The 27,173-nt window shown below is 33.7% G+C and overlaps 1 protein-coding gene across 5 annotated transcripts in view; it reads left to right on the forward strand.

Annotated features, from left to right (window-relative positions):
- LOC145280126 (uncharacterized) overlaps window positions 1–27,173 on the forward strand; it is a 176,818-nt gene that overhangs the window by 130,381 nt on the left and 19,264 nt on the right. For all 5 annotated transcript variants that reach the window (XM_080131890.1, XM_080131886.1, XM_080131887.1 and 2 more), the window contains 6 exons: window positions 2,411–2,554; window positions 5,856–6,054; window positions 8,530–8,600; window positions 16,882–17,009; window positions 21,886–21,973; window positions 24,653–24,786. In XM_080131890.1, the coding sequence (XP_079988016.1) occupies window positions 2,456–2,554; window positions 5,856–6,054; window positions 8,530–8,600; window positions 16,882–17,009; window positions 21,886–21,973; window positions 24,653–24,786 (719 nt within the window). In that variant the 5' untranslated portion in view covers window positions 2,411–2,455. The remainder of the gene's footprint in view (window positions 1–2,410; window positions 2,555–5,855; window positions 6,055–8,529; window positions 8,601–16,881; window positions 17,010–21,885; window positions 21,974–24,652; window positions 24,787–27,173) is intronic.

A 27,173-nucleotide genomic window follows, 5' to 3' on the forward strand; every position in this document is an offset into this window, starting at 1 on the left:
TGTCAGACTTTAAGATTTTTACAAAGGAGTCACCACTTATCAAGGTCTAAAGGCCACGTGAGGATAAGGGTTAATGAGTGCACAGTAGTTGCCAAGAAAGTAGCATAGTGATCGTTTGTGGTGGAAGGTAGAATTTAATTATTTAAGGGGACAGCTCAACAAGAAAGTGTTTATATTGAAGACTGCCATATTGTAGCTAGCTGTGGAACAGTTCTGTTGATAGATAGTTCTGAGAAAGAAACTTTGTTGGTAAAATTTGTTTCGATTTAGGCATGAATAGAAAGTGGGGAAAATTGTTGATTGATAAATGAGTTTTGTGAAAGCTATGCAGGTGTTGCATTGTTGAATGCATATATGATTTTTTAGCTTGTACTTTCCAAATGCTTGCGAAATTATATATACACCTGACAATTCTTTTGTTGATCTCAAAATCGTCACAGACGAATTTGTCAACATAGAAATTTATTTACAATTAACTTTTGCCTATCAACAAAGAGAGGTGCTTAGCTGTAAGGGTTGGTTTTCTCAGTTCTTTATGTACTGTCTTATAAAGACATCAATCAATGTAAATATTAAAATATTACATTGCTCCTTTTTATTTTGCATTGCGCAATTTCTAACCTCCCAATCTGGAATGTAAACCTTTCTTTGTTTTCAGTGATAATTACAATTCTGGTCATTTTATGGGACACAAGAATGTAGATCAAAATAATCTATCTGAATGTGCATGTGGGCACACCTCTGTTTTATCAACATTGTCCTAGCTCCATATGCAACATAGGGTGGGACGATAGATTGAAGCTCAGACGAGCACCTGCTATGAAAGTAACGATAGTGCAGTGTTAGGCTCACAAAGTCTGTTCTGAGGAAAAAGAAGTTGTGTGAGGACTTGCTTGCTTTAATGATATATTTTATGTTTTCCCTATTGTATACATATATTAAATGTACTATTAACAATAAAATTAAAGAGTTATTTTCACTTGATGTTTTATAACATGGTTGCTTTTTTTTTCACTTGATTATATGGTTGTTCCAAATTTTTTTTTTACTCAAAAAATTAAAGAACTACGAAGAAAAGAGTGGTACCATTAAAACGAGTAAGCTTTTTGTGCTCCTAAATTCATTTTTTTACACTGCCATTCTCAATGTACTTTTGCCAGGAATTCGATGATGCATCTCTGCTTCTGATGCACGCCCATGACAGAGGTTGCTTTCTTAGTCTCACACTATCAATATCTGCAGCAGAGATGAAATTTTCAGGTGATGAATCCATAAGTTCAGTCATCAATAACAATGCAATTTGATCCATTCGGGTGGAATAAATTCATAGGAGGCATTACTTCTGGAACATCCCTAGTATATTGTGTTACATGAAAAGAGCTGTCCCCTTTTCATGTAAGTTAAAAATAAAAGAGAATTAGTTAAATGAAAATGATATCAGCTAAAACAAGGATTGAACCCTGGAGATAAGTTTTAAAGAACAATAGGTTTAAATGTCCAGTTAAATTGTTGATTCTGTTAAAATATTTAATAAATATAATTTGGATGGAAAAACTATTCACAATTCTTTGAAAGAATGCATAATAAAATATCGGTTACAGAATAAGACAAGTAGGTTAAATTCCTTTGTAAAACAACAAAGAGAATGGGAAATTTCCTGGTCGTCGGAAACGGTTTCAAAACGTGCAAATCGCGCATGTTGGAAACACGTGAGTTGTGGTCACGTTGACCAGACATACGTGTGATTTCTCAATATAGGAAAGAGTTCGAAGTTAGTTAGAGATCAGTCAGATCAGACCGATTCTCCATTAGTCAAGGCACCCTCTAGGAAGCGAGAGGTTTAGAGGTAACCATGTAAACAACTTTGGATGCCTGAAATACAGAATCATGTCCGACCGGTCGAAGAAATAAACGTATCATCATGTGTTTTTATAACTGCCGTCTTGTGTTGTCATTCTTCCAAAACAAAGGTAAAGTGAAATTGTATTAATATGAACTTTGTGTTTATAAAAATGTACAACTGTCAAAATGTAAATGTCAAACGCACTCTCGGTCTATCTATCAAGATATTCATAAATCTCCTCTCATTAAATTACAGGCTTGGTTCTCCTGTAGTAATCTGTACCTGTCTGTCTCGTTTTATATATTAGAACTGTCTCTCTTTATATGTACCCTGTCTCCATCTCTCAACAATATGAACACTCACAATGAATATATATAAAATCTAGCATCTCACAACATGATCACACACATGAACATACTAAGACTCTTCCTAATACGAACAGTCAACAACAAAGAATAATACATATGTCATCTTAATACCACCCATTACATAACATGTTGTATGTTTGCTCAAACTCTTATAAATAAAAAAAACAAAATGTCTATTTATTTCACTTTTCCTTTTCAGATGGGTTGGATCCGGAAAGTGTTTTTGTTTGATTAGCCATTGACGATGCTGGAACTGACAGTATTCGTTTCTGTGGCCTTGTTGGCTTGCGTTGTGTTCCTAGTCTTTGGATGTTCCTGTTTTGGAAAGTCTCCTCCTTTCAAAGTAAGTTTTCTACCACAAACAGACTTTCTTACAAATAAATGACTCCATATTTCTTGTGAACAACCTCAAACTTTTGAAACCTATGAAACTATTTCAACAGCCAATGACATTTAAAAACATTTTAGCATTGTCAAAACTCTTATATTATGATGTAGCTTACTTGGATGTTCGAAGCATACTTAAATCCTGCTTTTAATGTACAATAACATACATATATGTCTCCGACAAGGGGAAAAATAAATAAATAAAACCTGACCAACCGCGAAAATTATCAAAATCAAAGGTATGTTTTTGACTGTGACATGTAAAGTCATGAACGTTTGAATGTTTTTTTACAATGGAGTCACCACTTATCAAGGCCCAGAGGCCACTCGAGGATAAAGGGTTTCAAATGTTCATAAATTGTGAATTGAACTTTAAAATATATATATATATATATCTATATATATATATAGTATCTGAATATCATTGAGCATCAGACAAATTAAGCATATTTGGTATTGTACTATTTATATTATTATCTATCCTACTATAACTGAAAAACATTCACAAGAAAACCATAAAAGTGTGTGTTTGTGTGCATATATATATATATATATATATATATATATATATATATATATATATATATATATATATATATATATATAATTAAAACATTTTTTTTTTTTAAAGTCAAAGACAATGCGGGGAAAGACCGGAATTATGAAAGTAAAGAAAGAAAAACAAACAAATGTAGACGGGTGTGCTTGAGTAGAGGAGTGTCTAGCCTTTATTCGTCTATCTTTCTTCGCCTCAATGTATAATTATTTATAACCAAGTTGCTGGTATGTCCGGTGTATGTAAAGTCCGTGGGTGGTATGGAACTTTGATTAATTTCGAGAGAAAGGGACCTCTCTTTTTCAAAAGACAAAAGTGGATTCAAGATGGTGGAAAAGAACGCGACTGGACTGCAGAAACAGGGCAGGGTCAGTTGGGGGTAATTTTATTTTATTTATTTATTTTTTTTATTATTTCTGTTGTAAGCTTTGGTTTTATATATATATTATTTTTCCTTTATTTTATATAATATTGTATAATTTATTATTATTATTATTGCTACTGTTAACCTGGATATATATATATATATATATATATATATCCAGGTTAATATTTTCCAGAAGTAAAATAACCAATGAAGTTTTAATGAGGTTTATATAAGAATGCTCAATACCGAAGTAGGATAGGATATACTTTTTATTTGTTTTACATAAGCATTAATGTTGCTACACATTCATGAGCATGTTCCGGTCAGCCAGTTACTAGTAACTAGAGACCTCATTAGGTGACCTTGCTTATACAAAAGCTTAGTTCATAATGAAAATCATTAAACATTCAGAAATCACAAAAAACAAAAAATTATCAGGCGGTCACATTACATGCCATTAAGAATAAGAAATAAAAAGGAAATGGTCTTTAATATATGTGAAGAAGACGGAAGAGAAGGGGTGGGGATTAAGGTTTGTGTCGACATTCAAATATGGACCTATCAAGATGTGCGGAGCTCAACAAGTAGGGTGGAGCTTAAATATAATAATAGAACAAGACAAAGCCATATATTGGTACATATAGATTTATTTGCTGATGTAGTAAGAAAAAACAAATTGGCGAAGGTGTTGTATGCTCTTTTATACCTTGGTATTTCGAAGCCTAATGCTTCTCATCAGAAGAGGGGCTAGGGAGCTGGGTTGCAAATAATTTTGCAATTATACCTTTAACTAGATGTTGCATTGAACTGTTTGCAACTTAGCCCTCTAGTCCCTCTTCTGACAGGAAGCATTACGAATATACAGCTTTGTTTTGTCTATGATCCTATTATGTATCATTAATTGGAATAGTATTCAAATACGTAAGCGTCATGGAAATGACCTTAAGCTATATCCAATGGTGATACCCCCAGCTTGCGGGCTTTGAGAAGTGTGAAGCTATCCCTTAATTGCCATTGCTCCCAGGTCCACTCTAACCCGGAGTGGTAGTACCTGTTACGATCCCAACTATGGGTTAAATAAAAACCGACTTGAAAAAAACAAATATATTCTATTAAAAAATTGTTTTTCAAAATCACTGGATTTGACATTAAATAACCTGAAAAGGGTTGATATGCCGTAAAACAACCAATCAACAAATATATAAGCGAATAACATCAAAGTTCTTTGTGGAAGCTCAATAGTGCAATACTAGAGCTATAAATATTTTTTATAATGTACCGCTTTACCAGGAATAGACCCTCATTTTATTATTCATGTCAAAATGTTAGGGTTTTATTGGCAACAATTGCATACATCTTTTTTTCAACTCTTATTTAAGTATATAATTGTTCTTAATTATAACTATATCAACTGGGTAGCTCATCAGCATGAAACCAAAACGTACATAAAAACAAATTCTTTAAGTTTGTATAGCCTATAGGCCTTTCACAATTTTGTTTTGCACCCCCAACACATGCTATGCATCATGTGTATAGGTGATTTCCCATATTAAGATATTGTGATACTGGGCTAGCCTCCAATAAGTATTGAACATCGATAATCAAAAAAATCCGATGAAAGAAGAAACAGTCTGATTTTGACAAAAGTTAACACCTTTATACAGCCTAACATCACAAGTACATTTGAGAAGTTTTATCACTGCACAAGCAGAAGGCCTGGAATATAAAATCAACAGTAGGTTCTTTGATAAAACAGGAGCATGTTTGAAATGAATGTTTCTGTTTAGAGCACAATTGAACCATGATGCGTGACCTTTGCATTTTAAACATTAATTCAAGCCATTATATATAAAAATAATTTTATAAAATCAACAGTAGTTTCTCTACAGTGCAATGTAGATTCCAATGTATTGTGGATTGAGATACTATGGGGAGGAATGTGAAGCTTTTTCCCGGTGCACTATGATGGGTCCCCAATTGGAGCAGGCAATTAATCGATTTGATTGAAAAATGGGCGATTTCACTGCTTTCAATGACGAAAGTATTGGAAGTATGGAATATTCGTCGACCATCATTCAATTCAGGCCAACATCGGGTCTCCTTGTTAGTTCATTATATTTTTCCCTTATTGTAGTTTGGATTTCAATAGATATTTGATTAATAGTAAATGAAGAATGAACGATTTCATTGATTTCAATGGCAATAAAACTATTAGAAGTCTGGAATACTAGTTGATCCTGGGTAATATCGGATCTCCTTGGTAGTTTGTTCATAAATCTTAAACCATGTTTATTTCCATCACTTTCTGATATCTGAAATTGATTTCTTTCAAAGAGTTTTGAAGATGAACCAGAGAATCCGCGCGATTCTTATGCCGAAGGCAATGGTGTTCAAGATGGGGACAACACATCCTTGGTTACCTTTGAGCCGCTCCCAGACATTTTGGCCAAAGTCATTCCTACTACCATGGCGCTGAGACCACGCATCACCTGCATTGCCACTGATGAAGAGGATTATACTCCTCGCATTATCCGTGAGTAAAATTTTCACAACTCTTTTTTTTAGTTTGTTTACGTGTTTTTTTTTTCTCTTTTTGTTAAACAAAAAAAAAACAAACCCAATTCTATCGAATCCAGCATTAAATTCAATATCAAAATGGTTTCAAAACTTTCTTCCAATGTTTTAAATAATGAAGTTTTACAGATAAAACATCAAAGTCAAATGCTGTGATATTTTTGTGCATTCCGGAAGCTCTGGATGTGACGTATCACACTGGATTATAAGATGCAGAGCTTAGCAGATTTGCTTTTATGGTTTAGACCATGATCTCAAAATCAAGTTTTAAATGGTGCTTCATTTTCAAGATTCTAGTAATCTGAGCAATACTTCTTGGACTTTCTTAGTGTAAAAATATTTAGATGCAAGTACCTTCTCATTAATTATAAATCAATGTGTGAAACGAACGGGCATAAGAAGGTACTCCTTTTTTTTCTTTCTTACTCTTGATTTGTTTGTTTGTTTGATGCTTTTTTGTTTGTTTGTTTTTTTTTTTGTTTTTTTTTTGCTTTTTGTCCTTCATTCCTTTTTACCTCTTTCATCGTTAGATTTTTATATCAAAATGCGATTCCGACGAATGCTAAAAGACAAATGGTTTTGCTTGCTACCCCTTTTTTCTTTTGCCATTCTGATTGAGCTCTCTTTATCACTTCAGAAATAAGCCAGTTTTCACTGAAATGTATGAACTGGAACGATTTTTAATGGTTGTAAAAATCCTATGATGAAAGAAATTTTTTTTTTTTTTTTTTTAACAAGTGAGTCACCGCTTATCAAGGCCCAAAGGTCACTTAAGGATAAGATTTAGTGAAAAGTAAAGGAGAAAAAGTAAGCCAAACACAGAAAAAAAAAGAGTGGCTTATTATCCTCGTTTGTTTCGTGCATCGATTTCTCATCTATTGCAGTTTAAAGATAGGAATAATGTGGTAAATTTCCATGCAAGGTTAAAAATTTAGTAGAATTTTCCATTTGTTATCATTACAAGTTATGTATTCTGCCAGTGATGTCACAGGCAGAAAACTGATCCAACAGAGAGAGAGAACAGGTAGACCCCCCCTCCTCCTTTCTGCCTCATATCTATGAGAAAGGAGGTTGTGTTTTATGCATATATTTATATGTCTATAAAGAAGAGATTTTAAAAACCCAACTCCTCTGTCTCTTTATTAATAAATTTTTGGAGGTTGGTATTGAGAAAATAATGACCAAAGAAAAGATGGAAACCTCATCACTGACTATAGAAATAGAATAAACAGATTCTGATTAAGTGGCTAGCTGACAGAGAAGAAGAATGCATGATGGCAATTGACAAACCTCTCATCTATGCTATGCTAGTGACTGTATTAAAGGGTGAATGATAAAATTGTTGCCATAGAAAAGACATGATTCCATTTCCATTTGATGAAAACCGTTTTTTTTTTGTTTTTTTTGTCGCAGACCATCTACTAGTTGGTCAATTGTGTACAAGTCCCAAGAGTGATAGGAGACTTCTATTATGTCTGAAAGTGACACAATGTTCAACAAGCGAGATCGGAGATGTGCCATTGTACAACTCATGTTCTCTACCAATCCAAGTTATGACAACAGGACCATTTCCAGCACCCTCAAAATGCATCACTGGATTGACACAAATAGCAAGGACGTGCCCAGGGTTATGAAAACAAAGTTTCCGGCCACAGTTATAGCCTTTGGTGTAGTTTCAAGTGAGGCCCACATCATGCCACCTCACATCTTCGAAGTCTGCTTCAACGCCAACACCAAAGTCTGCCTGGATGTGCTAAAGATACCCTGTGCAACCAGGTGGCCGATGGCAGACCCTGGGTGTGACATCAGGACTGTGCCCACAAGTCTAAAGAGACCCAGGCTTCAGAAGGAGTGCTATGACTTTGTACCCTTCTCTCACTGCTCCACTTCCTGAATCAGCTGAACTGCTTCGTTTAGTCATACATTGAGAACATCACCAACATGACCTCCCACAACACCAAAGCAAGCCTGATTGTGGTCATCCGCTATTTGTTAAGTTTCTGGCAGTGCTTGTGGAAAAGGCATGCTCCCAGTTCCGGACCTGTATCAAGGCGGTGATTGAGGCTGAAGGTGGCTACATTGAATAGATGTCAGCTCTACTACATAATCAAGTTATCTGAAGTGATTTTTTTCAATAAATGTTTTAAAATAAAGTTTTTGTGTTGTTTTATTTAGAGCGACACTTTTATTGTATTTTCATATATCATGCTAAAAGTGTTTTCGATTAATTCTGTTGTTTCTAAATGAGACTATATTGAAAATTCATCCTCGAATTTTTTAATTCAAACAAGTTGAAACAATGCACAATCTAAAGTTTAAGATGACTGACCACAGTGAATACTTTCCATTTCCAAATTATTGTATAATCAATTCTTTCTTTCTCAAATTGCAATTCATTTATTTTACGGGGTTTTTTTCTTGTCTATTTCTTCAGCCATCCAGCAAGCATTTCCTCGAAGGCAGTTGACTTACATCACTGAAATGGGAATGGGATGGTTCGGTCAGGTGAGCAATTTTATTAATCATCTTAACAGTTCCAGATGTACTAGAATTTTTTTTTTCATTTTTAACATATTTGTAATGTTACGTTAAGAACATGAATTTTTTTTCTTTCTACATTTTAATTTAAAAAAAAAACATTTTATCGAAAGGTGATTATCTACTCTCCTTTATTAGTCACTATTTTTTAACTATCCTAAAAAAATAGGGTTAGGATTTTACAACCTTCAAATCTCACAGTTTATATATGAATTCTTTGTTTTCATCTTAAGTGTTATTTACATAATGTTTCAGTCAGTCTAATTTCTGACATTCTTCAAGTGTATCTTTCTGTCAGACTCTAGAATCTGCATGGAATTTTGAATGTAACTCTTTATTTAATCCACGAGAGTAGCATACTCTTGTTTCACGACTATGTAGAAGTCCTTAGTAATTCGCAATTATATTTTTGGGTGTTGCCCACACTTAAACCTTCAGAAGATTGTCACTTTTACAACTAAATTTTACCAAATACTCTATACACTGCATCATGGATCCTTGCACTGATGCTGACGTTGTTTAACATTTTGAGATTATCAAATTTTATCCTTCCTGCTGATTTTTACCACAAATTAAGACATGGCAACCTACTGATTTTCTATTCATATGATATTTAAGCACAACAAATCAAGACTCAGCAAATTATTCTTGCTGTTTTTTTCTTTTTTCACTAAAAATATTTAAGAATAAACAAGTTTTTTTTTCTTTAAAAAAAAAATGATTTAAAAAGAAAAAAATTGTTTTACTTTTTAAAATTAGAAATGTTTTTTGAATAGTAAATTTTTACAAAAAAAATGACAATGAAAAATATATCAACAAATTTTTTAATTTCCCGTCAGTCTGAGAAAAAAAAAACCCCAACTTTGTTCGTATTATTTGGATTCATCAGATTACTGTTCTCATCTTGAGTCTGATTTTCACAACATTTCAGTCGATGTAACCTCTGATCTTCTTCAGGTGTATCTTGTCAAACTTGGAAATGTTTCTGTCGATCTTGGGAATTTGAACAGAATTTCAAACGAAACCCTTTATTTACTTCATGGCGGTAGCATGCTCTTGTTCCATTAGCCATGACTGGATAGAGGTCCTAAGTAATTTGTAATTGTATTTTTCGGTCGCCTACACTGAGAATTGAACCTGCAACCGTCAGCCAATTGATTTTTTTCAAGTACTCTAACCACCGTGCCCAGGGCCCTTTTGAACGATTCTGAAAAAGATTGGAGATTACATCTACCAAAACGTTGTGAAAATCACACTCAAGATAAGAACAGTAGTCTGACGAATCCAAATAATATCAATAACAAATCCTCATCTAAAAAATTCAGAAGTGTAACAACTTTGTTATTTAGATTTTCAGCAGAAAAAAAAACAAAAAAACAAAAATCAAAAAAAAAACAAAAAACAGCATGTCTAAATTACAATTAGTAACTTCTTGTTTTTGAAATAAAAATTTCATGTTGCTCAAATAATATGCCAAAATATCACACAGAATTTATTGATGGATTAATTTGGAATTCTTTTTGAGATAATTTGTATAATTTATTTTATTTAATTATTTGGACTATAATCCTCATCTTCCGGCTGTTGTTTCATGATGTTTCAGCCAATTATTCCCCTGACCTTCATCAAGTGGTTAACCACGACTGGATAGGAATGTCGAATCATCCAACTTGGACATTCCTACCCTGTCGCGATCAACCACCTGACAAAGGCCAGATGAATAATTGGCTGAAACATCGTGAGACAACAAATAGAAGATGAAGGTAATAGTTCACAAATAATAAAATAAATTACACACAGAATTTGTCGTACATAATTATTAAAACGCTCATTGTTATCCAGATTTGAAAGTGGATCTTTGGTTTACTTTTGGCAGTTGCCACTTCCTTTCACTTCCCTTTAGTTTACTGTAAGCCATGTTCCCTACTATTTGAACTTTTGACAAATAGATAAGAAATATTCAAAATTAAACCACTTCAAGCTATGAATGAATTCACGCATACGCAAAAGTAATAAAAATATGTTGGCAAGTTGAAATGAACATTTTACATATCAACTTGCTGACATATTTTTGTACACGTTTCTCATCAATCCAAACAAAGATTTTACTCATTATAAATCATCCTTGGTGTATGATTACTATTTCCTGTTCATTTCAATGTTATGTGACCAGTAGTTTAAGAGTTTATCAGTTAAATATTTACACACACAGACACATACATGTACTGTTTTATATATAGATAGATAATTATATATCAATTAAATAACCTTCCCTGAATTTTAATCTCTTTGTAATAATCTTTATGCTTTAGGCTTAAGATTTAAATTTGAGACATTTTCTATAATTAAAATCGTCATGGATTTTGATCAAAATTGGAATAAGGATTCTAGGCATAAAGATATAGTAACAGTATGTCCTCATTTGAATCTTCATAAGGTGACATATATGGCATAATCATATAGACACACCGGTTCTTGCCAGATCACCAAAGTTAAGCAACAATGCACCTGCCCAGTACCAGATGGGTGACTATTTGGGAATGGTAAGCGCTGTAAGTACCGCACCAAGTCATAGAAATTTTCAGGTTGGTATCTGGGGGTGTGTTTAACTCGTGGGGGTGGGGGAAATACACCCTTGAATCAAGATGGAAAGCAACGAGAAATTACCATCTTTCCTGATCTTACCGAGATTACCATGGCTTTTTAATTTGGAGAACCGTGGTCACCGATGCTGTTAAAATAGCAGTGTGACTGCAAGGTTGCATAAAAGTGGTGCAAGATTTTGTTCTGCCTGAAGAATTTCACGTATCCTGGGACGGGTATTCTTTTAATAATAAGAGATGAGTATTTTCTCATTATTTTCTCGTGGGAAATTCTTCTGTGTTTATTAAAAAAAAAAAAAAAAAAAAAAATATGCCCCCCCCCCCACCACCATCGCCGCTTAAGCACACTTCATATTAACATATTTCCCTCTGCATCACAATTCAATTATTTTGGCATTGAAAGCAGAACGAATCCTAAATATCAGAAGTCTACGACAAAAGATGCACAATCTTTGCATCGGATGCTGCAAATTAATCACCGTCTGTCTATAGCTGCGTGTGTGTCTACATCGCAGTTGTTTTTGGGCTTATCTGTAAGCTCACCTGGTTTTCTTCTCAACAAAGTTCAACAAAGCCAGCTTAAACCCCTCCTCCCACAAAAACAATGTTCCTCCTCTTATACACTTAGTAACATTGACCTAAAAGTCATTTTTCAGATGTAAGTGATCATTACGCAGCAGCAGCAGCATGAAAAGTATGGCTTAAATTGTTATTACATGCTTGTGTGACGTAAACAAAAAAATTACAAAGAAATCATTATTTTCCCATTTAAGCTGACTACTAATCTGTGATAAGAAAGCTTAAATACTTGTGTAGGTGAGGGGGAGGGAACATCATGTGCTTATGAAATATAAAACGATTTTCACAGGGGTTTTGTTGTTTTTTTTTTGTGCTTTTTTTTTGTATTTTTAGAAATAACAAAATATTCATATAAATTGTGATTTGTGTGTTTTCATTTATTGTCTCGGCAGTACTTAGACAAAAATTAATTTTACACACGTGCGCACACACACACATGTATACATATATTGGCTTTCTAAACTTACAAATTTCAATTTAAACAGTGTTTATATCATGAAGGAAAAAAATAACCTCTCTCTTATATTTTTGTTGTCATTGAAATCCATGAAATCGCCCAGGAGGAAGCTTCACATGCCTCCATGCAGTAACTTAGTCCAAAATATGTGTTATTCTACATTGCACTCTAGAGAACCTACTGTTTCTTTTATAAAATTATTTCATGTAAACTTCTTTCCAGTTAATGAAAAAAGACATTAAGAAATATACGTGCGGGGTTTGAACCTCCAGACTATATCATACAAAAAAAAAAAAAAAAACCCCATAAATTTTCAAGTCTTATAAAATTCTTTGTAGTCAATAAAAAAAATTTAAAAATATATGTGCGGAATTTGAACCTACAAACTACGTCATGCAAAAAAAAAAAAAAAAGAACACTATCAACTTGCCCACAGCGGAATTTTCACGGCCTGTTGTTCTATTATTGTTGCTAAACGACACCATGGAAAAATTGACTTTACTGATGATAGATAAATTAAAATAGCAGTTTTGATTATCAGTAATTATCAAGAGTATTCTGAGACAAAATTTAACTAAGGTCCCAGACTTATACACTAAAGTTCTGTAAATTTTAAAGAAAATCTGTTCAGCCGTTTCAGAGTTTATAAGGAACGAACTCGCACACACACACAGTTGCATTTATATAATTGTGTATTAGCTGGTTGGATGGCCGCGTCCCTTGCTGAGACAAAGTAGGTCCATTTCACAGTCGGATTTTGGCGCAGTTTGCTTGATCTGTGTTGGTTAATAGAATTTCTTGTGTACGGGGCATTTGCTCAGTTTGTAGAGTGCTTGCTTCGCATGCAAGAAGCTCTGGTTTTGAATCCTGAGTTCGGATGTGTCTAACTGATGAGCCCAAATGAGGGCGAAACTCGAGTCTAGTTCATTGACTGTGATGGCTCTTGTGGGCTGCGACGTTGTTTGGCTGTGGAATTTATTATATATAATCTCTCTTATATATCTATAAAAGTGAAAATGTCTGTGTACATTTTCCTACCAAATAACTCTGTCAATTTTCGGTCTACAGACTCGAAATTTGGCATAAGGGGTATTGAGATTTGGGAAAATCTTTGTAATCGGTTTTCGGTCAGAAATTTTGCTGTTAAGATCAACGATTTGACCTTTGAGAACTCTACCAAACTCCTCAGCCAATTTTGGATCTAAACACGTTAAATTTTAGATATAGTTTACTTGGACATGGACCTAACTTTGATTTGATTTGAGCCCAAAACAGTAAATATTAAGGGGTCAAAATTAGGGTCAAAGTTTAAAAAAATTGATCTCTGCAGTCTCTAACAAATAAGTCGGCCAATTTTTGGTCTAAACATTTAAAATTTTACATAAAAGGTATTCAGACATAAGGCAAGTTTTTTTTTAATCGTTTTTTTTTTTTTTCTAAAAATTTGGCTTCCAAGCGGTCAAAGTTCAAAAGATTTTACCTTTGCGGTTTCTAGCAAACTATTAAGCCAATTTTGGGTGTAAACATTTGAAATTTTACATAAAGGGTATTCAGCCAGCTTTTTAATCAGTTTTTGGGCGAAAATTTGGCTGCCAAGAGGTCAGTTTACAGAATTGACCTTTGCAGATTCTACCAAACTCCTATGCCAGTTTTGGGTCTAAACACTTGAAATTTTAGATGTAGGTTACTTGTATATGGGTCAGACATTTTAATTTGATTTGAGCCCAAAGCAATAAATGTTAAGGGTTGAAAATTGGGGTTAAAGTTAAAGAAGATTTAACCTCTGTGGTCTCTAGCAACTTTTCTCTATGGTAGTTAAGGAACCCTATTATATAAAAAGGCATTACCATACATATGCACACTTTTTAATATATACATATGCTTATAAAGTTATTAACAATACATTGGGTCCAAGCAAAGCCGTGCTGAACTGCTAGTTAATATATATAAAAAAAAATAATAATTCTTGTCTATAGAAAGTTGGCAGCAGAAAAGAAAAGACAACCATAAAAACAACCTAGCATATAGGAAGTAGTGACAACAAAAATATAAAAGTACTTTAGATTAAAGGGAACAAAATAGCCACCAGACTAATAGAATACTAATACCTCCCAACTGTCAACAGCTTAATTGCATGAAACCACACTTCACTTCCCCCCTCACCCTTACTCTGGAAACTAGAAAACTAAAAACAAATGAACAAGTAAAAAAGAGATAAATAATAAATAAAAATAACACTTGTCAAAAGGAAATTATAGCCATCGCCAGTAAAGGATATGCAATCATAAAAAACCCCCTAAGATATGGGAAATTTTCAATCAAGAGCAATAAATAGCCCCCCAAGCTAAAAGAATCACCAAACACATCCTAACTAATGATAGCTTAAACACAGGAAACGCCCCTACCCACACCTCAAAAAAAAAAAAAAAAAACTCTCACAAAGTATACACCCCAATTTTCTCCGGAATGTAGACCACACTCAAATATCTTATAAAAACCAATGTAATCTTGACACCTGTTTCAAAACCGATTCTTTTCTCTGGTCTGAAGTGTTGCTCCTGAATTGGGACTCCACTGAAATATGTATGCACATATGTAACCAAAAATGTTTGTATAATAAACAGACTATATATATTTGACAAGAGATTGCATATTTTTCATAGCTATGAGACTCAAGCTATGTAAAAAGCACAAAAAGCAAAAAAAAAAAAAAAAAACTTGAACAAAACAGCAAAATACTGATGAAATGTTTAAGATATAATTTTTATTTGTGTCTTTTCTTGTATGCATGTTAAAGAAAGACACAATTTGTTTTGAATGAGTTAAATAGAGAAAGGAAAATCCAGTTCTCGAGATAAAGTCACTGTACTGATGTTTTTAAATTGATTTCATAAGTTGCTGGTGATATTTAGGTTGTTATTGAAAAATGTATCCATTTTAACACTCTTCCAAACTGGAATAAGTATTTTTGAAAGAAACTAAACTGAAATATATTTTTTCATATTTGCTAAGCAGAATCAAATACTAATCTGTCAAGATTCAAAGATATCAATGACTAACTTTGAGAAATAAAACAGCTCTACTTTATTATGCAGATAAATAAAAATTTTTGCAGTCAGTATTATCCAATTCCATACAAGTATCTCTTATTGGAAAACAAGTTTTAAAACCAGTGCTCTCCTCCAAAGCAATCAATGAAAATATGACACTGTTTAACCTATATGATGTGTGGTATTATTTCTCTTTTCTCTTGGTCTCGCTTGTCTTTTACATATTTTTTTGATTCATTGTCAACCACTGATATGGCTATATTACATGGAAGAGACATTAGAAACTTTTCTCTTAATATTTAAAAAAAAAAAAAAATCCCTGAAGTATATTTTTTGTATTTTATGTTATAACGTTTTTAAAAAGTAAAAAAAAAATTACATCCCTGAAATATTAAGTTTAAATGTAGGCTAAAAAAGAAACGAAAATTTACTAATATCAGATAAATACAAGACGCCTTCAATAAGTTTTCAAACTTTTCTCGTATGGCACTTTTATTGATAGTACAGTTCCCACACTGAAATCAAACTTTGCACTTATTGTCTTTATAGACACATGGCTGTCCTTATCTATGAAATTTTTTATTTGGCCAATCAAATCTGGTGTTCTGACTTCCTTACTCCTCCCACCCCTTTCATCATCCCTCACAGATTTCCTGCCTTCCTTGAATCTCTTATGCCACTCAAAAACTGATACACAATTCATGCAAGATGGTTCAAAAGCAGTCTGAACCATTCCATACGTTTCTGTAGCATTTTTTTCCAAGTTTAAAACAGAATTTTATTGCATGTTCTGCTAAAGTGTCACCACGTCCAGATTGCATTTTTGAAATTCACCAGCTGTGACAATCAGACTTTAATAGGGTGCATTCCAATTCCTGCTGTAGCTGTTCATTTGAACCTGAAAGCATAAAAATTGATCTGTTATCTAAGATGCATGACAATAACATACTGAATTTTCAAGAGTCTCTGACAATTTTAAATGCCCATGCAAAAATGTCTGAAAACTTATCAAAGGCATCTCATAAATAAATATTTAATATGTCCAACATGAATTAAATCAATCCATCTTTATACCTGGTTAAGTCCATAATTCTAAATAGGGGGTAACAGGTTATAAGTTTTCTTAATTTACGAATGAAGATTTTTTTTTTTTTTTTGCAAGGGAGCCACCACTTATCAAGATTTGAAGGCCACTTGAAGATAAAGGTTAATGAGACAAAAGCATAATCATTAGCGGTAGAAATTAGGTAGAATTTGATTATTTAAGAGGACAGCTCAACAAGAACTTGTTTGCATTAGACTTGAAGACTCATAATGTGGTTAACTGAAAAGCAGGCTTGTGGAACAGAATTATTGAATTTGTGTCTAGATTTAGGCACGGATAGAAAGATAGGGAAATTATTGATAGTGGTTGTAGCTAGATGAGTGCAATTTTTTTTTTTTTTTTTTTTCATGGAAGTTTGGCAAGGAGGAACCATAGATGATTATTAGTATGGATGAATTGATTTTACTCTGTTAGCAAATGAAAATAATTTTTTTTTTCGTATTGTATTTTGAAGGTTGTTCAAGGTGTTGGTGATCATGTCTTGGTTGGTGTTCGCCAAAGTAAGGTTGTCGTACAAGTCTTACGAGATGATGCTTCAGCTCTAGAAATGCAGAAATTTCTTCAAGAAGTTTCTGTCTACAGGTAAGCAATCCATTTCATTTCCCAGGTATAATGAATGGTAGACACCATAAGTCGTATAGATGCAGATGTTGTTAGCACTCTCAAGCACATTTGGAAGAAAAGAATATGATTTTACTCTTTGCTTTTTTGAGTTTTTCTGTGTCTACTAATACATTTTTAAAATTAAAACATTAGTAAGCTTGTGCGAAGTTATTGGTATGATTTCCTTATAGCAAGCAATCTTCTATCTCGAGAGATAATGACATGCGCCTTGGTTTTTCAGTGGATTCTCTTTGGACATCTTTGAATGTGGCTCTGAAGTCCTATTCTGGAATGACAGTATTTGTCCCATGGCCTTTTGTTTTCTCCTCTACCCACTCCCTGCTGTGCAGCATCTCGCCAGGCACTGAGGTCATTTACTAGCGGTTGTAACAGAGAGCTGGGTGATCTCTAGGGAACTGTCCTGTTGCCAGATCGCCATACAAGACACCCTCGGGGATACGGCCATCATCCATCCTTGATTTCCTTATTGCGACGTAATCTATATATGTTTCAATCGATCGCCAACAACCCGTAGCGCAATGGTTAGAGAACTTGGAAAACCCTGTCATAAAAGTGAACTCCTCCTGAACAATTCTCCGTGTGGGCAACTGAAAAATACAATTGTGAATTACTTAGAACCTCTATCCAATTTTGGCAGATGGAACAAGGATTCCATTTGAAATTCCGTCCAAATTCCTGAGTTTGACAAGAACATTCCTGAGTTTTACGAGATACATCCGAAGAAAGTCAGAGGTTACATTGATTGAAACATTGTGAAAATCGCTCTCAAGATGAGAACAGTAGTCCAAAGAATCCAAATAATATGAATAACCAATCCTCATCTCAAAAATTCAGAAATGTCGTACATTTATATTTTTAACATTATTTTCTTTTTAGTTTTTGTATGCATATAGATTTAGGTCAGACAGTAACAAATAAAACTGTTTTTGTTTCAATTCTAGATGATGGCACTCGAGTAAGTTTTTTTACTTTTGAAATCACTATATATTGGGTACAATATAATCAATATAAAATTGGTTCTATAATAATAAATATGAAATCTGCATGAATACAAATATCATATTTAAGTGTGTTATGGCCGGGCAAGTGTGTGTGTATGTGTGTGTGTGTGTATATATATAAATCCAACCTTGAAATATTCAACAGATGGCTTTTTGTAGCAACCAAATGTGACTGTTTACCTTTTAACAAATAATATATATATATATATATATATATATATATATATATATATATTTCTTATTTGCTAAAGTATATATATATATATATATATATATATATATAGGGTGTCCGTAAAGTTACTATACAGTCGAATTACATCCTGTGCGTTTCTGTTTTCCAATATCGCTTCAAAATAAATTTGCGCTCTTCCAAAGTTAGCTTGCATGGCATGCTTGATTAAATAAACCTGTAAAAAAAAAAAAAAAAATGTTAACTATTAATACAAATATAATACAATAAAACAATAAGACTGTATAGTAACTTTACGGACACCCTGTATAGTATATATATATACAGTGATGATCATATTTATTGGCACGGTAAAATAAAAGTTAAATTTTGTCTAATAAATTCTAAAAAAGGGATTAAATTAAAGAAAATAACAAAGTATATTATGTATTTTTAACTGGCCTTTCCGATGCAGCAATCGGATTTTAGAAAAAATAAATAACAAAGGAACAACAAACATAATTGCAAAAAACCCTTGTTCAAAATTATTGGCACGGCTTTGTTTTTCTTTTAGTATCAGTATAATATCAATCAATTTCCGGTTTACATGCTTTCTGAACTTTTTTATAGCCATATTATGCTTGTTTAACGCTAATTCAGTGAATAATTTTTTTCAGATAATTTTTAGATAGCGATTTATTTAAACTATTATAAGTGACTAAATTATAATTTTCAATCGCCATGGTTAAAACTAAGGAACACAGCGAAGACGTCAGGAAGCTTGTTGTAGCATGCCATACCAATGGGGAGGGCTATGATAAGATTTCAAAGAAGCTAAACCTTCCCAAATCCACTGTTAGAGCCATAATAAACAAGTTCAAATCGCAAGGCCACGTTATGAGTTTAGAGGGTAGAGGGAGAAAAAGGATTCTTTCCCCAAGAGATGAACGGAAAATTGTTCGACAAGTAAAACAAAACCCAAGGATCTCTGTTGGGGAGATTGTTGATGAACAGAGCACCTCTGGAGTGAATGTATCTCGACATACAGTTGGTAGAGTTTTGAAGAGAGCTGGTTTAAAAGCATGTCGTCCGAGAAAGACTCCCTTATTGAAGCCTATGCACCTGAAAGCAAGGCTAGCCTTTGCAAAACGTCATATTGATAAAGATGTTGCATTCTGGAAACGTGTTCTATGGACTGACGAAACGAAAATAGTTATTTGGCCATAATAAAGTGTCTTATATTTACAGAAAATCTGGCGAAGCTTTCCTGCCTAAGAACACCATACCCACAGTGAAGCACGGTGAAGGCAGTTTGATGTTTTGGGGATCCTTTGCTGCTTCTGGACCAGGGCGACTTGTTAAGGTCACAGGTAGCATAAAAAAGGAAGATTATGTTAAAATATTGGATGAAAACCTGAAAGACTCTGCTAAAGAGCTCTCACTTGGTCGTCGTTGGTGGTTCATGCAAGATAATGACCCAAAGCATTCGGCTAAACTGACTAAGAAATGGCTTGAGGACAATCATATTAATGTTTTGGAGTGGCCATCACAAAGCCCAGACCTTAATCCAATTGAAAATTTATGGAGAACATTAAAATTGAGGGTAATGCAAAGGAAGCCTAAGAATCTTATTCAATTGGAGGATTATTGTCAGGAAGAGTGGGCTAAAATTACTACTGAAGAGTGCAACAACTTGGTTGTAAACTATGAAAAGCGACTGAGGAAGGTAATCAAGGCCAAAGGCTATACAATTGATTATTAAATAAATCGTGCCAATAATTTTGAACAAGGGTTTTTTGCAATTATGTTTGTTGTTCCTTTGTTATTTATTTTTTCTAAAATCCGATTGCTGCATCGGAAAGGCCAGTTAAAAATACATAATATACTTTGTTATTTTCTTTAATTTAATCCCTTTTTTAGAATTTATTAGACAAAATTTAACTTTTATTTTACCGTGCCAATAAATATGATCATCACTGTATATATATATATATATATATATATATATATATATATATATATATATATATATATAGTGTGTATGTCATTTTTGGTTTGTGATACTTTTTAACGAAGACAATTATTTATTTTTCACTGAATGCTAGTTGGGAAACCTTTTGACTTCACTAATGTGATATCCCCAGATGAGGATATATTTTTAAAATATAATTATTTATGTGTTTACAACTCATCAGCTGATGCATGGGAGATTTTATTTTCCATGTGGTCCATAAATCATGGGAGTGACTCTAGCTAACTGATCATAACAACACCTTAATGGGCATCTTTAAGGCTTTTTACTTTACACATTGTTGTTAAACACCAGAAAAAAAAACCTTTCATATTCCAATACTACACTATGCGATGATTTTTTTTTTTTTTTTTTTTTTTTTTTTTTTTTTTTTTACAAAGGAGTCACCACTTATCAAGTCCCAGAGACCACTTGAGGATAAGGGTTATTTAGTGTACAGTAATCAATGGGATAATTTCTTGGTAATCGTTAGTAGTAGAAATTTGGTAAATTGGATTATTTAATGGGACAGTTCATCAAGAATTTGTTTACATTGGACTTGAAGACAACCAAATTGTAGTCAGCTGGAAAACAGACTAACAGAAGAGTTCCACAGGTGTGCAGTTCTAAGAAAGAAGCTTTGTTCATGGAATCTACGTTTCAGTTTAGGCACAGATAAAGAGTGGGAAAATTATTGACCATGGTTTCAGCTAGACAGGTGTTTTTCGTGATGATTATAAACCATTCTTGACAATGCAAGATCATTTTTGAATGAGAATAGAAAAACATCAAAATATGAAAAGACATGATTTTGATTGTTTTTAATTCTCAAATATTTGCTAATGCTTTAAATATTAACCATCATTTTCGGTAAAAAAAAACAAAACTTTCCAATTTCGTGCCACCTGCTTGGAATATGCTGACAATAATGTGTTCCGTATTCTGCATAAATACCAATATTTAAATTAAGTTTTTTAGTCGTTTCACCCCAAACAAGGCACAGGGCCATTTAGTCATGTTGGGGACCAGATTTACTATTTATGGAGTTGGGCAGAGAAATATCTGTTCACATTACACTTGAATTTCTGCATGTAAGAGAAGCAGGAGCTCAGGAGGGAATTCCAAGTGCAGCAGTATTAGCAAAAAAGCTATTCAAGTAAAAAACTTTACTTTGACGATATTGTTGTCGTGGGAGGGAGTGCTACTGCTCGGAGTTCGTCAGAGCACTTGCCATTAAAATTATTGTTGAAGTATCAAGTGCAAATTTATAAGAGTTAATAAAAAACAATGTGATGACCTTGCTATCATATCTTAGACTTTTGCTTTGTATAGCTCAGAGTGCTGGCTGTCAATGAAGGTAGGCTATCTTATACATATTGCAGTGGACTTCACGTCTGACTCGACTCTATTGTATATGAAATATCGATATTCACCAGTATTATGACGTTACACAGAATACTGGTACTAGCACATAAAAAAAATGGGAGTCAAAAGGAAGATCTCTGGTAAAAAGCAATAAGGACAGTCGAAACAAAAACTAACCTTAACCTACACTAAAATCTTAAAGCAGTTGGACTGCAGCATGGGATAAACACTGACGAAAACAATAATTATTCGGATCGTTATAAAAAATATTTTCTTTTTGTTTTTCAGAGCCATTGATCATCCCCATATCTTGCGTCTCCTTGGCATGTGCACCGAAGCCATACCATTCCTGATTCTTTTTGAATACTTTCCGTTGGTATGTTTGTTTTCAATATAAAATTAGTACGTTTGGTTTTGATTTGGAGAAAAATGTAAACATCTCATTTTACAGACATTTTCCACGTTTGTCGGACATCCCCCTCTTTTTTTTTTCTGGCAAACGTATGATGAATGATAGTGCCAAGCTTGTGGTGGGTGAATGCCAATACTCTCGCATATGTGTGTGAAAGTGTAATAAACTTTTTTTCTTTTGTAACTGATTTGTATTTCATGACTTTTCAGTCGTTGTTTAACCCACAAATCCACCCTTTTCACATTTTTTTCTTTTTGAGAATGAGTACAAAGTGAAAGGATAAAATTGTCACCCTAGAAAAGACAACATGATTCCATTTCCGTTCGATGAAAACCGGTTTTCTTTTTTTCTTGCAAACCATCTACTAGTTGGCCAGTTGTGTATAAATCCCAAGAGCAATAGGAGCCTTCTATCATGTCTGAAAGTGACACAATGTTCAACAAACGAGATTGGAGATGCACTGCTGTACAACTCATGCTCTCTACTAATACAGGACCAGGGTGTAGTGATGCCCTGGTACAATCAAGTGGCCGCTGGTATAATTCGGCGCCGGCCCACAAGTCCAAAGAGACCCAGGCTTCAGAAGGAGTGCTATGACTTTGTACCTTTCTCTCACTGTCCTTCTTCCCCGACCTGGATCTGCTGCTTATGTTTGGTCATATGTCGAAAGCATCACCAACATAACCTCCCACAACACCAAAGCCAGCCTGATTACTGTTATCCACCGAGTATTGGTTGAGCTCCCACCGACGCTTGTGGAAAAGGTATGCTCCTAGTTCCGGACCCGTATCAAGGCGGCTGCATTGAATAGATGTCAGCTCTAGTACATCAAGTTACCTGAATTGATTTTTTTTAATAAAAGTTTAAAAATAAAGCTGTAATGTTTTCTTTAGGGCTACAAATTTATTGTCCACTCTCTATATAAATCTATGAAAATATATTTATGGCAATTAAGCTACAAAGATGTCGATATTTTATCTCCATAGAGAATAGTCAGGCAGGGATAAACATAGACGCCTCTGCATGGATTGACATAAATATATTTTTCTACTACTACTAAGCTCTAAGTATGTATTGAAGTAAATGTTGAAAATCTATACACAATAAATCATATCACCTTAAAATCTGTGTATGTGTATATACATAAAATGATAAATTATATATTTACTAGTGGGGATGTCCGGCTTGCCCGGGTGTTTGTAGGTGTATGTTGGGGGGGGGGGAAACAAAGAAAGTGATAGTAGACAGGCAGGCTCGAACCCGTGACGCAAAGGTGGAAAAGAAAGTGAAAGAAAAGCTGACATCTTACCGCTACGCTAAGACGCGAGAAGCGTTCAAATTTGCCGATGTTAATCAAAAAGTTTACTTGCTATGAATGAGTTAACATAGGCACAAAAATGAACGTTGGCTGAACGTTTTATTTATTTGTTTCCCCACGATGTTGAGAAAACCAAGCTCTTCCGAAAAAGCGGGGAACTCTCAAATGAATAGCAATTGTCTGATATAAAGGGTTTTCCCAACATTGATCAAAGCTAATTGCTTTCAAGGCGTTCTTGGCAGGAAAGCCAGGCGGCCTACTTTGCTCCGATTAGTATGGCTTTCTTTATACAAAAAAAGATGAACAAACATGCAAAAGGACTGAATAGAGGGAATTTTTTTAAGTCAATCAAAATAAATGTAGAGACGACGTCCGTTTGTAAATCCTAGATATTATAATCTAGGAAGTCTAAGCAAAGTTCTCCAAAATAGTAACGTCATCGAGACACCACTCCCTCCTCCCCGAAAAAGTCTTTCTTGGACATACAAAAATGCGCACGCCCGTTTTGCCTTTTTTATATCATGAATTGAACGACAATCAAAAACAATGCAGCTATAAAGCGTCATCTTCCATTCTTTTATGCAACAAAGAACAACCCGTTTTTCATCTGGTTTCTGAATTGTGATGAAAAGTGGGTTCTTTACGATACCGGCAATGCTCAGCTCGCTGGTTAGACACCAGTGAAGCTCCATGACACTTCCTGAAGTTGCACCAAAAGAAGGTCATGCTGACTGTTTGGTGGTCTGCGACTGGTCTCATCCATTACAGATTATTGAATGCAGGCGAAACTATGATGATGGGAAAGTACTGTCAACAAATGGATGAAATGTATCAGGAACTTTGATAACAACACCCAGCATTTGTCAACAGAAAAACACAATTCTCCTCCATGACAATGCCCGACCACACATTGCTAAACCAACCCAGCAGAAGAATTGGGCTGCGAAACTCTGCCTCATCTGCCATACTCTCTAGACCTCTCATCTACCGACTACCACTTTTTCACGCATCTCAACAACTTTCTGCATGTGAAATACCTCAAAAACATAAATGATATAAAAAACGCATTCAGTGACTTAATCTGCAAGATTTTTGCGGTACTAGCATAAATGCACTTGTTTTGTGTTGGTAAAATTGTGTTGATTCTAATTGTGCTTATTTTGATCAATAAATTTTTGTTTGAGCCGAAATATGTTCATCTGAATTTGAAAAGTTAAAAACTGCAAGAATTTTCTCGTCAGCTTGATGTATAACATTGTCTGTTTAATTAGGATTTATTAGAAATATTTATCCTAAAATAAATCCTTCATTTTTTTTTTTTTCAGGGTGATTTAAAAACTTATCTGATAGAAAATGAAAAAGACATTGCTTATCATAAACAGCGGAAGACCCTTTTGAAATTTGCAGTCGATATTGCATGCGGATTGGCCTGCCTTCATCGTCATAATTATGTCCATTGGTAAGCACCCTCTTACATCCTCTACTTTAAAAAAAATTTTTTTTTCTCAAATCCATGTTAATCTTTGATGGACTTTGGATTATCTTACTTTGGATTATCTTACTGGACTCTTAATGTCAACCAAAAAAATCCTATTGTGCAGGTCATTCAAATACTGGAGGAGAATGTGTTTTTATTAAAGGATATTTGTGACCACAGACCAATTTACACATACACACGTCCCCCACAATGACTATACCATCTTTTCACTCCAAGTTTAGATTTTTGATCCAGAGTGTTTATTATTATTAGTTTTTATTATTATTATTAACTATATCAAGGAGTGGAGACAAATAAGTCCAAAAGTCAAACACGCATATACACACATGTATACTCACACACATGGTGCGAATGATATATTTTATTATTGTCTAGGAAAAAATAAGTATTTACATTTTTCGAACTTCTGTGCTTACTTGCACAATGTTTCAGCTGATGTAATGTCCAACGTTCTTCAGATATATCTTGTCAAACTTGAAATTGGAAATCTGCACAGAATTTTGAATGGAACACTTTATTTAATCCACAGGGGTAGCACGCTTTCATTCTGTAAGCCATGACTGGATAGAATAGTCTTCAATAATTTGTAATTGTATTCTTAGTATCACCAGCTCTGAAGATTCAACCTCCAAAAGAATGTCACTTACAACTGAAAAACCAAGCACTTTACCCATTGCGCCACAAATCCTTACAAACAATTTTAATATAAATTTTGGGAGTCTGAAACCTATTCTTATTGGAATTAGACGGAATCATTCTCGAGCTTGACAAGATACTCTTTACGTGCTGAAATGTCGTGCAAGTAAAACCCAAGATGAGAACATTAGTCCGAATGATTCAAATAATACAAATTATTAATCCTTATCTAAAAAATTCATCAACTCAAGAAAAACTAATTTAACATTTTGAGATTTATTCATCACATTTCGGTCAGTTTGCCTTGACTTGTTTGATTTCACTTGATGAATTCACCTTTGGCTTTGATGACAGGCTTGAGCCAGCCTTGGAACTGACTCCTAACTCCTTTGTCAGCGTCATCCAACTTTGGATCCAAAGTGATTCTGACCTTTTATTTCGTTATTCTTGTTTTGTATCTCATTCCAGCATGTGCTACACAAAGTAGTCGGCTAAGGGTTGGGGTTTGCAGTGTTTTCTGACGGTCATGCCTGGGTCTTCAAGTTGTATGACAATTGGTATGATGAGTCTTACTGCAGCTACCTGTTTGGTTCAGGCTTTTATTATTTTGCTTACAACATCTTTGTCGCCATTGATGTTTAGTCTGAGGCAGACAAGAAAAAAGTGAGGAAATGTCATTTGTGTTGCTGTTCAAAAAATCATGACCTCAGATCATTAATTATTTTTTTCTATCATCTTGCTTTATTGGCAAATCCTGAATCCCACAATTTATTTCTGACCTTTTCTCTTCTGTGCTGAGAATGTTTGAAATCTAGTTTTTTTTAAATTTTTATTTTGGTGCAGATTCCTAGAACTCTTGTCTCTTTAACAAATACTCAAGACTAAGAATATTCGAAACTAAATAATGTGATAATCATTTTTCATTCTTTTTAGTGCTTTATATCGGTGTCTGAAGCGATTATAAAAAAAAAACAAAAAAAACAACCATGGTGATTCAAAATTGTCCACTAAGGAATTCACCAAAAAATAAAAATGAAGGTATAGTTAAATGTAGACTGACAACAAAGGTAATTTAAATATAAAAAATGAAAACAAAAAATATATGCATAAAAATAACAATTGAAAACTGCGTACAAATATTGACTGTATTCTGTACTTTAATCTAAGGAGCTCGAAACTCAGTAAAAGTTTCCAATTCTCGAATATAGAAAAACTGAAGGGGAAGTAACTCCTTAAGGTCATAAGGTATTATTTCCCTTTGATTAATGTCTTACCCCAAGGTAACTTTATAAAGAAACATGTTGAAAAAAGAGGTTCATTTAAAAATATTTTCAACATTCTTGTTTTATTTTTCCTTTAAAAAAAAAAGGAAATAATCGTTTTCTCTTCTATAAATCATAAAGCATAAAATTAATCTAAATAATAAAATACTCACGCGCATGTGTGAAAATATATTTTTCTCATCTTTGCCAACTTTGTGTATCAAATTTGTTGTGACAGAATTATGTTTTTGTTGCAAACATAAAAAATTTAGCAATTGAGAGCATGGTATGTGTAGTCCATGAAAGATTTGTAAAAAAAAAAAAAAAAAAAAAAAAAAAAAAAATTGCTCTAATTATATTTTTCAATTTTTTTTTTTTTTACTTAGGAATTACTACTTATCAAGTCCCAAAGTCAACTCTAGGATACATGTCAATGAATGTAAGATGGTA

This window comes from Euprymna scolopes, chromosome 7 (assembly GCF_053919585.1).
Source record: "Euprymna scolopes isolate OS-2025 chromosome 7, ASM5391958v1, whole genome shotgun sequence".
Taxonomy (NCBI): domain Eukaryota; kingdom Metazoa; phylum Mollusca; class Cephalopoda; order Sepiida; family Sepiolidae; genus Euprymna; species Euprymna scolopes.